Source organism: Heliangelus exortis, chromosome 6, assembly GCF_036169615.1.
Source record: "Heliangelus exortis chromosome 6, bHelExo1.hap1, whole genome shotgun sequence".
NCBI classification, from domain to species: Eukaryota; Metazoa; Chordata; class Aves; order Apodiformes; family Trochilidae; genus Heliangelus; species Heliangelus exortis.
The window spans coordinates 10226828-10242818 of NC_092427.1; the positions used below are offsets into that span (position 1 = coordinate 10226828).

A 15991-nucleotide genomic window follows, 5' to 3' on the forward strand; every position below is an offset into this window, starting at 1 on the left:
TCACTTTTCTCAGAACTGTTTCTATTTGTGAATGCAGTCTAGGAAACAGAACCCTTGGAATGCCACTTACACTTCAGCACACCAGCAGTGCCCACAAAACCTCTCCCCCAGGTGCTAGAAAAGTTATCTTTGCAGCAGCTCCACAGGGCTGAAAGCTCCTCATGCCTTTCATCTCCCATTTTGGGAATGTGGCCCATTCACAATGTTTTAAAATTATTTTTTCTTCAGACATTTTGTGGCTCAGCTTCTGTCTTTACTGATCCATAGCTACTTCTGCTCTCCCTGGCATTTGAAGCTTATCTCATCTCAGGAAAATCCACAGATCTGGGGAATGTGAAGTTTGCTCCCATTTCAGATGGCTAAAAGGACAGATATAACAACATGCTGATGCTAGTTACTACTTTGTACCTTCAGTAATTCCAGGATTTCAGTGGATTATCTAAGCATAATGGATTTTTCAGGATGAATGAGAAATAAACAGTTCACAGGAAAGACAAGGTGAATATCACACAACATCTTTACCATCAGATACTTTTCTATGTATCATTAGCTTTTATTTATGATTTTCCCTAAGGGGTCACATAAAGATTGAGATAAATTTATTATTAGAATTTAAAGGAATGACACACATTACATCCAGTGCTGAAAACCCAGATAAATTGTGCAGAAGCTCACTAAGAGCTTCAAACTGATAAATAAGCAAGATTAGAATTAAAAGCTGGAAATATATTAGGTAAGAAAAATCTTCATTGCTTTTTCACACTGAGTGCCTACTTTAGATTAAAAAAATGTTGCCTATGATATTTTTTATCACTTCAACTGTTCATCTCAATCAGGAGTGCAGTTATACAGCAAGCAGAGAATAACCTTATTACCACAATTATGCCAATTAACCCCAGTGTAATCACCATCATTATTCAATGAAATGCCACTGAAATATATAATGAAATAATGTTTTCAGAGTTATCTAATATCACACATCACATCCAATATTAATAAGTAGGCAAAACCACACAGATGCAACGTGTGTGCCCATATCACATACAAAGAACTACTTAGCTCAGTGTGTTCAGCTTAATCATCACTGAATTTTTCTATCACTATTGAAAAGTACCATCTATGCAAGGACTTTCCTTTGAATGCCTCCAAAGAGATTTTCTTCTCAATCAGAATGCTCAAGAACACATTTGGCAAAGATCTGGACTTCTCAATCATTTGCTTAGATTAATTAATTTATTATATATATATATTGCAAGACTAATTTTTATTGCAGGGGGGAAGATTTCACTCTTTTTGTAGGCAGAAACACTACACCCACAAAAGGCTTCACCTGGAGCTTGGCAAACTTCCTCTTTTCTCCCTCTTTTATTTTAGTGAGTATGTATTTGCAGTCTCCTCTGTTAAATAAACCAGTAAGCAATTGCTTTAAATGAGTTAAGTAAATAGTCCTGCTCTTTCCAGGAAAGCAACCTGCATATTTCCTGTCATAAGAAGATCATAGCAGGGCAGGATTACACTGGAATCTGATGTACATCCAGGAAGAAGTTGCAGTTTAAACTACCAGAGATGCATGCAGCTTTGTGAGATGGGATTTTAGAAGTTTTGATCTACAAAATTCCACATAGGAGCTGGAAGGACACCCCTTTGGCACAGGAAGGAAGTTTTAATCTCACAAAGCCATCTTTGGCATCTAAGGGAGTAGGGATTGCCAGCTGAGACAGCAGTGCTGTACCAGCAAGGCTCATCTGTTTGGTGTGAAACACAAACAACTCAGTTTACAACCTAAAGAACAGTTAAGAGGAAACAGTTCTCAGAGACTGAATTGAAAATAATGGAAAGTTTCAACTGAGCTTGCATCACAGCCCTTCAAAGCCAGCAGTAACAGCCTAAGGCATCCTGATTAGAAAGGGGATCTACTTAACATGGATGCTCACTTTGGGCTTATATGGGAAGGAGTAGGAAATATGGTGATAGACTTAGATAGGCAAAGATCAATGATTATGCTTTGCAATATTTTTTTTTTTCTGTCACCCTACTGCTCTTCTTGGAGAAGCATACCTAAACAGCACAGCAAAATGTGATGATTAAATAAGCCTGTTGCTATTAAATATTTTTGATACTTTATGGACACTATAAGGATCTGCAAGAATTAGAGAAGATACCTGCAAGTAATGATTATTTGTTTTTTTTTTAATCCTTGCATTTGATCCCTGGTATTATCCATTAAATAAAATAAAATTGATTCATTTGCTTTGAGAACATCCTTGCACAGGAACAGGTACCTAGAAGTAAGCAACAGCAAGGAAAGCAGAGCAAGGAAGGCAGCACAACTGGCAGATGCCATTATACAATAGTTCTGGTATCAGACATGAAACCAAACCTGTTTTAAGACCAAAAAAATCATATTATTTGACATTGGTTTGTGTTATGTAGCACAGGGAGCATACCAGTAAAACAGCATTAGCACTGCACAGTGACTTGATAATTGGGTGATTAGCAGAGGGTATGAATGGGAGCTGTTCAAGTGATTGCAAGGTAACTGAGCCACTGAGCCTTTGATGAGCCTTTGAAACTCTGCAGAAGTGAGGATAGCTTGCTTATTTTCTTGAAGATATCAAGGGAGCACAAGTAGGCAAACTGTCAGGAGTGAAATGCATCATTTTGAAAGCTTCTCAAATGATGAATATCATCAAAAAGCCCACACAGTTCACAGCAACCCCCTACAAGTTCTTTATGGCAGTGGAAAAAGGGAAGGCTAGAGGAGAAACAAACATGTGGCAGCTCAGAGGTGAGCAACAATCCAGGAGAGCACAGGACTGCTTTCTGTCCCAAAGGCTCAGCTCACATCTTTTCTGAGCCCTGCAAACACGAGTACACCATGACAGCTTTATCAGGCCCTGAATGTCTCCTGAACTGAAACAACTTCAGGCATTCTGGGTTTAATATCATGCTCACAGTTTGGAGATTTCAAATTCACAGCAATGACAGTATTAAAAGGCTTTGGACTGTCAGCAGCGCTGGGAAAAGTCAGTACCACACACAACTGGCAGCATTGCTGCCCTGAAAACAGAGGCAGAAATAAACCTACAAGGATGTCAAATCTCTTAACTGTCTGGATTTATTTCTAGTGTCAAAGTTTTTATGAATCAAGCTTTAAATAAGACAGCAAAGCATTTACTCTCCCTGTTTCCTCCACAGCCAACTCAGCTGTGCCTTTGTCTTCATTGTAGAGACAAAAACAGAAAAAAAAAATGTAGAGACAGGTTATAACATCTTCCCTGAAGTACATTCTGAGTGATGTGGGGCTGTTTATAGAATGAGATAATGTTAAACAGAATAAAATTCTGCAAAAATTTATCCTAAATTCTACAAAGGTGTCATAAGCTGACAAATTACTACATAGCCAAATACAGAGACCAAGCAGTCAGAGCACAACACAACACAACACAGTACTGCATCACATAACAACCATTTTCTTTCTGTCTGGTAATATATGACTAAAATATTACCATGTGCAACACAGGCTGCTGAAAAAAAGTTTATCACAAATGCATTAAAGAATCTCGAGATTTGTAGTGAACTCTATTTTGCCCTAAGTTAAAGGCCACCTCTGATGTTTGATGGGATTTGTTTCAAGTTACTAGAAACCATTCTCTGTATCTTACTGGATTTATTAACCAGTTTTTCACCACTGTTATTTTCCTGATATGTGAAGTGTCCATACAGCTTATCCATCAAATGGGTTCTTCAGAGATGCCACCAAAGCAAAATGGACAAAGGGTTAAGTTTTCCCTAAAACTGAGAAAGATTAAAATCTTCTGTAACAGCAAGTGAGGTGTACTGCATGTTTACAATGAGGAAAAATAAAACGCATTTTCACTACCCTGGAAATAATAAAACTTTATTACTCCAGACTTATTGATATACTTGAGAAAAGTTCCAGACAGGAACCAACATTTCTCATGTTGGTCAGAAAGCATTAATCTGGGGTGCATCTGAAAATGTTTTCTACTGTGTAAAGTTCAGTTCTGCTTATCCATAATAACAATAAAGATTTAGAAAACTAACATTATTTTTTTTTTTATTTCTGGCTATTATTAGGCAGCCACACATGTTCTGGCATAGATGTATCCTAATGATGACTCACAGTGAGAGATCTGCTACTGTACAGTATTCCCACCAGAAATCTTCAGGATATAAATTTATTGATTTTTGGCACGTAGTACATCTCCAAGAATATTGCAGGCATAGAAGACACTGCCTCTATAGTGAACATCTGCCAAATTTTTTACTGTAAAAAAATCCTGAGAGCTTTCTAGCATATTCTTTATTTAATGTTGCCAAATCCTTCTCTCTTCCTATCCAATCCCATTCCTTCCAAAAATCCCAAATCAGGCCCCCAAAGGCTAAGACTGGACATAATATGAGACAAAAACAAAGATCAGAGAAATTCTCTTCTGAGCTGCCTTTTGATCTCCCTCTGTCTGCAATCCTGGAGTTCCAGTTCTGTGCCAATGCCCAAACCAGCAGGATCTGGGTATCTGCCCCCACCCCCCCACCCCGAGGCATGCCCAGCAGGTCCAAGCAGCAATTCACACTCCCCTCACCATCTCATCCCAACATAATCTCTTTATTCTGTATTCCTGTCCAAGCACATAAATCCGATTTTGCTTTGTGCACTGAAGTTTTTTTTTTTTTTTCTTTTTTTTCTGTCCCACATTTACATGCAACTGCAAAAAACCTAAATTCGCCATGGATAAATGACCTAGTGACCCAATTACCAGTCCCGTGGGGGGGAGCTGACTGATATTTCAGTGTGGCTGCACAGCCCTGGCTGTGCTGTGAGGATGCTTCTCTCCCACTGGGATTTTAAAGCACAAGACAGGAGTGGAGCAGGAACAGAGCCCTCACCAGGTGGTCACTGAGGAGCTGTGCTCAGGCAGAGATAAAACTCTCAATCCTTGGGAAAAGGGCCTGGCACTGGGAAGGACAGCTTGCCACCCCGTGGAATGAGTCAGCAATGGTTACTTTTTACAAATGAAGAATGGAGTGAATGCACCCCTGGCTGGGCAACTTTCTGTGGGAGCAAACACCAACCCCTAACTTTTAAAAGGTTCATCTTGAGCCTAAAACAAACCCCAGAAGACACCTGAAAGCAACACTAAAATTGTACTAGACTTCTCTCCCCCCTAATATAATCTATTTCAAAGTAAAACTGCAGCACTGCAGGTTTCAAGTCCTTCCTGCACTCATCTTTAATGTGTGGGCACTGACAAATCCAAGTTCTGGTTGCCAGTATGAATCCTGGCCACAGGCAAGACAGCCAGGAGCCAGCTGCCAAAACCCAGTGCTCCCAGCCACCTCTCCCCTCCACACAGGAACACCCTTCCTTTCATCCAACACCCAACACACTTGCTTCAGCTCTCAGGTTCACACATTTAATGTGATGGCTGCACTTTCTGTTCCCTGACATTAATGAGTCACAAACACCCTTTTTTTGCTGTGTGCTTTTGCAGTGAGCCCCCCCCCATCCCTCTGGGGGAGGCAAAAGCTGGCTCTGGTCTTTATTTGCTGCACAGCAAATTGTCATGAGTGGCTACCTACACTGCACAGAAAAAACAACCCTTATGCATTGAACAAAACACCCTAGCAATAATTAGGGTTACATGTTAACAGGACACAGTGTCACTGGAACACATATTGGTCTCTATTGTATTAGCTGCATACTAATAGATGCTGCCATGCTAGACAAGCACACACTCTGACAGTTCAGAAACACCTCCTGCTGTAGTCCCCAACTTCTTGCAAATTCTGCTTTTTCTCCCCCAACAAGCTTCATTTTAAGTGCAGTGACATGAGAAGGTTGATTCTGCTTGCTTTTTCATGTCAGTCTTAAAATTTCTCTCTGTAGCTCAGCAAGGCTGACACAGGGAGAGGAAAACTGCAGCTTTGCATGTGCTGGTGCTCTGAACCAGACACTGAACGAAGATGCCTAAATGCCTCAAATCATATGCTATTTCCAGGTTGACACAAACCAGTGCCTTCTTGGGGCTTGGTTATGCAAAACCAGACCTCACAGACCACAGTTAGGGAGGACAATATTAATGTCAGGATTACATTCACTGAATAACAAGTGAATTATTTATTACACTCATTAGAATTTTTATCCCTGTTCACACATCAAGTAATTTCAAAAGATCTCTATAAATCCACTGATGTTGCTCTATTTTTATAAAAAAAGGAACTGATATCTGAACTCTGTGCCAGGGAAAAAGGTTTAAAAATAGGTTTATATGCAATAAAGTGTTGGTTGAATACTTATATATAATCAGCATAAACATTTGCAATAATGTTGTCTTGCAGATGTAGTTTTTAGACAATTCAAATGCCTGATGTGAAAATGAGAGAATCTCCCTCATCTGGACAATTAGGGACCTGTGACAGGAAAAGAAGAAAAGGACAGCCACTCTGCCAAGTAGTGGATAGATACAGCCATTGAAATGAATCCTCCACTCTTTAGAACAAGTTAATTATAAGCAATTTCTCTGAAATTGGAAGTGTGATTTTGTTCTAAATCTTGTGCAGCAGAGTGATCAATCAGACCCAGTTAAGTCTCTTCCCAGAACATTTACACAGTGATAATGAATAGCTAAAACCTGCCCTTCAAATATCTTTTTGCTCTGCTACTGAATACAAATCTCTTCAATATTGGCTTAATCTACATGAAATTTCCTTTACTAAATGTCTGCTAAATAGCATATTTTTGATTTGCAGCACCCTAAAGATACCACTGGCTGGCCAGAGGCATCAGCACAGCCACAGGCAGCTCCTTCTACTGCCCTATGACAAAATCAGAAAATGTTGCTCATATTCATAGTATCACCTTTCTGTCTGTGAGCCCCCCCACCATAAATAGCTACAGGAAATTTAATTGAAGACTACTATTACACCATCACTGCAAATGAGATTTGGGCATTGCTACAATTAATCTTCCTGAATCAATAGCTACAGCTTGATAACCCACTGACCTGCCACTAAGAAGAGCACAAAGAAAAATGATCAGAGAGGATCAAAAGCCCTCAGTTGATGTTTTTCACCAGCATATACAGATTAGTCAAAACAGCAGTGGCTCATCTAAGGGTCTATATTTCACAGAAGTTGTCAATTGTGAATATCTTTTGTTTCAGCTGTATGCTCATTCAGTTAAGACATCGGCACTATATTCAGTATATTTTTAGTATGCATGTTGTATAATGCAACAGTGTTATAATTTTCCAATGTTGTCTAATAACAGAAAAAACAAATTCCAAGGTTTTTCTTCTTAGAGAAATTTTGTCTTTTCTGATTCAAAATGAAATGAAATTAGAAACTCATATTCCCCCCACAACAGAAAATTTCCACAACCTCTAAATTTAAAATATGTTTTTCTCAAATCACTTCATTGTTCTTGAAGTCTGCCATGGGAACTGCATTTTGCATTTAGAGGCAAATTAAAGGAACAAATTTTAAAGACACCAAAATAAACCTACCCAAATAAACCAGTGATAGGAAGCTAGCTCCTGGCAATTGTCAAAAATGAACTGTGTTGCCAAGCCTTGAGATTTTATAGGGAGCACTTAGATTGTGAATCATGCTGTAGATAGTTTAATGAAAAGACCCAGCTGTCATATGATTTTGCAAGAGAAGAAATAGGAAAGAAAATCACCTCTAGCTTAAGCAGAAATAAATTCAAATGCAAACTCAAAGACATGCCATATAGGCACAGCTCTTCAAGTGACTGCCAGGAAGATTTCTGTGCTGTCATAGGGCCTCTTTAAAAACAGGTTCCTCTTTACCACTAGATCATGGAGTACCAGCAGCCACCAACTCAGTTATATGGCTATCCAAACTTTCAGAAGATTAGCAAAGCTCTTACTCTGCTAATGTGCTAATGAATTCTCTATGTCCATGTCCATGCAACAGAGCATGGTACTGATGCCCACAGCATACTCTGAAGAGTATCACAGTTCCTCAGGGAAATCATGTCTTACATGACCTGCTTCTGACTTAGGTCTGGCAGCCAGGTCCCTTTAGCATTATGCCTGACACCACTGTACTGCCCTTTCCTTTCTGGTTCCTGGCTCAAGCTGTGCAGAAGAGTTTCTGCATCTCTGCCCTTGCAATGTGGTTATGTCCCGAGCCATCCCAGGAGCAGCTCAGCTTCATGCAAAGAGTTATACTATTGCTTCCATGATAAACCATCTGGCTCTTCAGCTATATGCTTACAAATTTTGAGATCCAGAAGTCCCAATATAACCTTTACAAGACTTCCCATGCATAGGCAGTTTCCTGTTTCTCTGCTGCCTCTGACTGCCAGGTGCAGCCTGCTGCCAGCCAGGGGAAGAATCCAAGAGCTCTGGAGCCCAGAGCTCCTGCACCATGGTCCAAAGGTCTCTGTAATCTGCTGCCACTGGGCATTTTTTCCTCTGTGTAGAAGTGAATACAGAAAACTGCAGTTCATAGTTCCAGAACTTGCTAATGACAATGTAAAGAATGACAGAGATAAGAGTAAGGGTAGGGTATTTTTTTTGTTGCCTTTCTCATATTTCTGTTTGTTCTTAAATGATCTGGCATTACTTGAAACCAGTTTTTATTGATAACTTCAAGCATAGTTCTTACCAAGTTTAATTGTCTGTTTCCTCCCTGGTTTGGCCTTGTACTTCATCACCCAACCCAAAAGGGAAAATTAGGTATGCCCAGTGTTCCTTTCAACAACCAGGTAGGTCACAAAATTAAAAAGAAGTAATAATGATAATAATAATAAAAAAAAATTAAAAATCACTCTGGGAACACACTTCCTAGGTGCTCATTATCAACGTGGGCTCCTAATTTATGCTTAGCTATTCTGCATCAGTACTGAACTTCATGCCAAACTGCAGAAAAATGACATCCAACAGAGCTGGACTATGTATGGGAAAGCACAAGGTTTTTATCCTGAAGGCCAAAAAAGTAGCTGTTTGCAATTCAGCTTTGGCCTGACTATACCATTACCTCAGTTTTAAAGCAGTTGAAGAAAAACTATATTGGGCTGCAAGATCACAGAATACCATTTTTACCTGTAGGATTTCTTACAGAATCAATTGGATATTTCACATGGCAAACAATATATTTCAACATATTTACACTTAAAGCTTTTTATCTCCAAACTTCCCAAAGTTTGAAAACTGTACTGTCAGCTACTGTCAGTAACTGACAGCATTTTAGGAACAGTACAATGGAAGAGGGGAATACTCTAAACAGGAACACTGAACCAAGAGCTGCTGCACTGGACATACAGACAAGTTCCATGAATTTTGATGGCCACAGATCAGCCTCCAGTCAATCTCCTTACTGTGTTTGATAAAAAGGGACAACTCCACACATTTCCAACCAAGGCTGTTCAAAACATGTGCTTTGTTGCATGCTGGAGTTCTGATGTTTACTTTGTAAAGATCAGAGCCTTTTGAGTACCAAGCACACCAACTATTGCATGCAAACATGCACACAGGTACTAAATACAAAACTCAGTTGTAGCTGTGAGCCTCGACATCAGGCCCACAGATCCAAGAGCAGATTATCCCATAAACTCAGATGATGAGCAGCACTTTGCATTAAAGCATGGACAGCCCATCTTTGCTTTTTAAAAAATAAAATAATAAGAGGGTTGTTTTTCTGGGTGACCTTGAACAACGTTTTGGCAGTGGTGGGAGAACACCAAGGGAACAACGTGCGAAGCAGCTTCACCTTCTGCTTCATTTCATTTTGAGACAATGTTTGCTTAGTTTGGATTAGAAACACCAGCTCTGTTTACCATGAGCTGAGCTGAAGGCTTTTACAGTGCATTGCGAGTGCCATCTGCAGGCTGAAACCCGCACTTGTGCTCTGAATAAAGAAAAAAAAGCTCTGAATAAAGAAAATTTAGACAGTCCAAAATTAATTTCTCTTTGAATTCACAATCATAGATGGCTGAATTGTGGTTACCTGACTCAGGTAAGCAAAGAGGCTCAAATGGCAGAAACACTGCAACTACATCTACAAAGTGGTACTTCCTTGGTGGTATCTTTATACCTACCTGATGGGTAATGCCTGACTGCAAAATTTCACTGTGTGGCAGGTTCCATGCCAAAGGGTGGCATTTTCAGGGTGGCAGCCTGTGAGCAGTACCAGCACAGGCTGAGAAACTCCTGCAGGTATCTACAAGGTAAGAATCTCCCTCCCAGGAGCTCAGGCTTTTTAATCCAAATTCAAACATTTCCCATTTGTGCTTTCCATGTAAAATAAATACAGTCAGAATTGCCAGAGCATTATCTGAACAGAAGTTATGACAGAAAAGGACCCCAGATGATCTCTCTTATTGCCCACAGTGCAGTGGTCAAAAATCACTGACATTTTCTGAGTGTAGCTGTGTGCAGGAATGTGATCTATTTGGGCTGTGCCTGATTGGATCACTACATTCAGGTTCATAAATCAGTTTCTAATCAGGCACAGAGAGAGTGGAGCACATGTCACCTTTTAATCTGGCACCTTGGCAGGTCAGTCAGTCTGAGCACTTCTCAGCACAGCAACCCCAGATGCACTGCTCTTTACATGTTTTGCACATTGTTGAAAATACCAAGAAAACTCATGAAAATGGAGTCTAGCCTAACCTTTGCAAATGCCTTCCTAACAGTAGGAGATAAGTACAAAGTAGATTTTTGAGAATCAGTTCATAATGTATGGCAGGCCAGGTGCTTTTCTCAGAGAACTGCACACAGCAAATGCTATCACTTATGCTGCCAATCTCACCAGGTTTGTCAGTACTACACTTTTTATTCTATTTTTTTTTAGGAAAAACAAACACAACTCTTTATTGTTGTTAATGCCAGTAATCAACATCCTGATGATGGCAATGGCCAACTGATCAGTTTGTTTCAGGATCTCTGTTGGGAATAAGTGATGCCAGTTACCCAGCTTAGCCATAGCAAAGATGTTTGCTATCACAAGTAATTAAACTTAAGTTAGAATTAATTACCAACCAACCCCAAGGAGTTAAGAATAAAGAAAGGATTTCAGAAGAACAAAAACTGGTCATGATCAGAGTAGCGAGGAGATTTATTCCCCGACCACAAAATTTACTTCACTAGAAGCTTCTGCAGAATTCCAGGTGTGATAAATTTATGGCCTCTCCTCTTTCCCTTGTTAATACTCTTTCCAAAACAGAGTATTATATTCCTAAGTCCTTGACCCTGGATAAAGCCTCAGATTCCTTTCACTTCCCCTCAGTGCATGTCCCCATGTCCATTTGCCAGCACCACATTCCAGTGTCACACTGCAGACAGGGCTCATAAATTAGCCATGGTATTCTCTGGTGTGAATGCACCAGAGGAAATTACTGTCAAAGCCAGGGGGAAAGTAACCAGGTTTGACTTGTGTCAGTTATTTCTAATTAGGAAATACCATAAACTTTATACCTAGATTGCAGGACTGATTGTGACTGATTACAATTGTCCAGGAAGAGTGATGAGATGCTGATTGATGATATCACATGAGATGTAAAAGAAGTAGATTCAGAAGAACCTGAGAAATTCTACAGCCATGCAAACTTTACTTTTCTCTCTCCTCTCCAACTGCCCTCCCAAACACCCACCTTCATTTAAAGGTGGTCAACCAGTGAACTAGATTCATACACCCTCTGGTCTGAATTTGGTCTCATGAAGAGAATGGAAATGGGTCTAAAGCTATTCACAGGCAGATATGCTGAAACAGCATAGGAGCTCTAAGAGAGGGGGTGGAAAAGTCTTCAGGAAAAAAATAAGTCTATTTTGATTTACCCGAGTACCTCTGCATGCAAGCTGCACCTAAACCCTAATCAGGGAATGTATCCCCAAATTACATCCTCCAGTGGAGCAAGCCTTAAGTGAGCTATTGTTTCAATGTCCAGACAGCTTCTCTCAATTATACTGTCAAGAACCTGATATTTTTCTATCTTTCCTTACCTGTTCTTAAATTGTTTCATGCATCTGCAGTGTAGTACCACTCAAGGTAGAAGTAAAAAAAAAAGAAAAGCTAACTCTGATCCAGAAATATGAGATGTAACTATGAAACCAATGTGTCATAGAGAAGGGAGATACAGAAAATATTCATGCCACAAAGAACATTAAATCAGTTCCTCTTTTCAGTTCCTATATATTACATGATCTTCATTTTCCTTCGTTACTCCAGTACTGCATCCAATAAGAGCTGACTCAAGCACATCTTCTGGAAAGTCAACAACTGTTGATTTCAGGATGAAACCTCCCACTAACTTGTGCTTTTGGATGAGGTCTTGCAGGATTGTGGTTGGAAACCTCCAAGCCTAAGGTCCATTTATTAAATTTGCAAAAAGCAACTCTAGAAATTCAAGCCTTTTACCAGAAGGCTTAAATCCACATGAGGTCCCATGAAATTTTAGAGATCCACCTATCTGGAAATGCTGCTTTCAGGCTGTGTGATTTCTCAGTGGTATGCAGGATGTCCTGTCACACACAGCTGAAAGATAAGCTCACTAGCAAGCCAAGCAATAGAATATTCCACCAAGAGCAAACATCTAATTGGAAGAAGGATGCTGGCAAACTGAATGGATTCAAAGGAACAAGTAAAAAAAGATATTTGAGGGATTGGTTAACAAGAAAATGCCAGCAGAATTAACTATGTTTAACATGGTTAAGAGCTGCATAGGAGAACACATGCTAACATTCTACATATTTCAGGGGTTTTAATTCATCTATTTCTCTGGCATTTATCTCCCTAGGAAAGATAAATAAGCTCTAAAGAACTTACAGGGAGCTAAGCAATGGGAAAAAGAAAAAGACTGAGAAAGATTGAGAGAAATATAAATTGAATATGAGGGAGAGAAAAAACAAAATTAAGATTTAGCCAGTAGCTGCCAGCAGGCAGTGAAATAGTTTCCCTGAGGGCACAGTGAAAGAGGTATGTCCCTGATGCTGAAAACATCTTAAAATAACTTATGCAGCACATGGGAAGGGCACTACAGGAAAAAAAAAACAAACCAAAAACACCAACAAAACCAAAACTAAAGTCTAATATATTTTTGTCTTATGCCTCTGGGAAATATTTTGGCAATAAACTGCCTTGTGTAAATTAGGAGGACAAAGCATTTGATACACTCTGCTTTACATAAATCAATTAGGATTTTATCTGAAATACCCAAAGCAGAAGTACCTTTACAGATCAATTTCTGATAAAGGAGCTTCAAATCCAAACCAAAAAGGAGTAACATGATCAGACAGCCAGAGCTGGGACTGCATAATTTAAAAAAAATACTTAAAACAAACAAAAAGAATAAAGCTATTCAGCCCGTGGAACAACTTATCAAAGGTCCTCTTTCTTTTAAATGCAATAAATAAAGACAGTATGTATGTTTAAATATCTACTATGACCCTGCCTCAAGGAAAAGTTATGAGCTTTTGGCTTGATAACAACATTCCTGGCCAAACCTTGGTTAAGCTGTGCTATAAGGAAAATAAATAATAACAACAATAATAATGTCTACCTGTAATGATTGTCTTTAATGCCAAAACAAACAAAACACCCTTCCACATAACAGATTGTACCCTTGGAAAGAGGGGAAGAGAAATTGTCCTTACTGCAAACCCAGTCTAGTGTTTCCCCTGCTTGTTTACAAGCTGCTGCTTTCCACCTTGCTCTCAAAGTCCTCAGTTTCCACTGTAGGACTTAGAATAAATTTTTCTAACTCTCTTGCACATAATCCTCCTCCTCTGTATCCCAACAGTTTGTATTACTTTTTAGTAATTTACTTGCCATTTCTCATAGGTTTTTAAACCTCCCATGAACTCCGTGTGGTGATTTTCTCATAAGTCCTGTTGCTCCATGCTCTACCATGTGCATGCCAGCTTTCAGACCTGGGAGACAAGATCCTGGTCTGCTCCAGATGTTTGAAGAGAGCAGTGTGACCCAAAACAGCAATATTTTTTTTTCTCAATATGTAAGAAAATTAATAAAAATCAAGCCACAATGCAGAAGTTCCTGATTCAGACTCTTACCTGTGCTACCTCTTCAAAATCATCGTGTCTTTTCTGCAGTGCACGTGCTCTGTGTAGAGACTTTCCCACTCCTGTATGTTTGCTCAGAAAAGCTTCCCCGTGATTTTCAATCCAGTCCAGCACCTGTCAGAGAAGAAGAACATCCAATTACCTCTCCTGTCTCAGCAGCCCAGAGAAATTCTCAGGGTGAGGATAAAACAGCTGCAGAGCTATTGCTTTGTGCTTGCTATAGCTAAACACAGGCAGATCTGTCATAGTCCATTCCAAATGGGTGGAAGATAAATGTTTATAGGCGTTACTGGGAAATCAGGATTATTGGATTTTTACTGTTCAATTTATTTTGAAATGTAGCTTAGTTATTTGAGCCTGGCAGATACTAATATTTACTTTCACATAAATGAATTTTGTGGAATAGGAATCAGAAATCTGGAACCTCTTACAAGAAGAGCCCTCCTCTTACAGAGCTCCTTGTGTAAACGGAATAACAGTGATAGCTGATTTTACATAAACAGCAGAATGTAATGAAAAGCATTTTAAATGAGTCCAAAAGCATGATGAAGAAATTGATTAAAATCTATACTGATGTGGGGAGTAAGTATTATCAGAGTAACTAGAATGAAAAGGTTAAGAATCCTTCCCTGCAAGACATAAAACTTTGATAGTACGCATAGTCAGGTTTTCAGTTCTAAATAGAACCTATCCTTACACAAAAGTAAGGTGGCAAATCTGACATTCTGAGAGTTAAAGAGGATTTATTTTTAAAATAGATGAACTCTATAACCATCATACATTTGGAGCTCCTTCTCACATTGGCACAAAAATTTAGATCAAATCTCTTCAGGCGCCTACTACAAGCTGGAAAAAAAAAACCCAAAACAACCTAAACTTGACAACACGACCTATGTAGGTATTGATTAGGTTTCTAAGTCCTTTAGTTTAAAAGATAGATATAAGATACCCCTTGAGGTGACAAAATTGTACAACCAGTTAATAATCGAACACTCTGTGAGCAGACAAGATTAAAAAAACATCTATAAATCATCCACTAATGGCAATGGCTATAACACCCTATTTAACTACCATTTTCTGATGCCATTCCCCTGATTAGAGTGCCATGTCTCAGATTTCATAGACCCTATCTGCTCTTGAAAAACTTCCAGTTCAAATTGTCCCATAAACTCTACTTCTGCCATGATTCCCACAAAAACCAAATCATGACTATTTAAAGAAGAACATATTTAGTATAATTTTCCATGGCTCTGAAACCTGCACTGACATATTTGACGATTCCAGTCCTCAAATGTGTTTGTTTTCAGAATGTGAAATACATAAATGCTATAATTTCATTTTGCATAGAGGGAGGAAATAAAATAAGGGACTAAGTGAATTCCCAGGAAGGGAACTAAGGGACTAAGAGCTGTCCCAGGAAGCTGGCAGAAGACAGGTTGTTAGAATGAGGCTCTGGGCCCTAACTATCAAAAGAATCCTCAGCAGTTACATGAACAGCTAATGTTTTCCCTCATATAAAGCATTTGCACTCTAACAAACAATAATTTGCAAACATGGAAAATGTATCTTTTTCTCTTTTTTCCATCTACAAAGCACAGAAAGTTTGCACTAAATGAAAAACTGAGGTATGGAATGCCTGAGTGAGCAAAGGAACAGCAAGAATATAAATCTGGGTGGATACAAAGCACTTACTCCTCAGTGGAAACAATGAGAAATGGTAAGCAATGACTCGGTGGCAAATACAGGAACAGCTCTGAAAGGTCACAATTAAACCTGAAATCACCAGCACTTGAAAACACCTACCTGTCAGCACATTTAGAGACATTCTTCCTTACCCTGAAGAAAGGACGTGTCTTTAAAAATAGTGGAACTGTGTAATAATTCAAGATACATATTCAATTGAGTGAATGACTGTATAACTT

At 39.2% G+C, this 15991-nt stretch overlaps 1 protein-coding gene across 24 annotated transcripts in view; it reads right to left on the bottom strand.

Moving 5' to 3' along the window:
• The window catches only part of KALRN (kalirin RhoGEF kinase), a 495003-nt gene that overhangs the window by 215982 nt on the left and 263030 nt on the right, over positions 1-15991 (bottom strand). For all 24 annotated transcript variants that reach the window (XR_011726469.1, XR_011726470.1, XR_011726471.1 and 21 more), the window contains one exon: positions 14061-14183. Coding sequence is in view for 21 of the 24 variants with exons in the window: in XM_071746600.1 (XP_071602701.1) it covers positions 14061-14183 (123 nt within the window). In the remaining 3 variants the exon portion in view is untranslated. The remainder of the gene's footprint in view (positions 1-14060; positions 14184-15991) is intronic.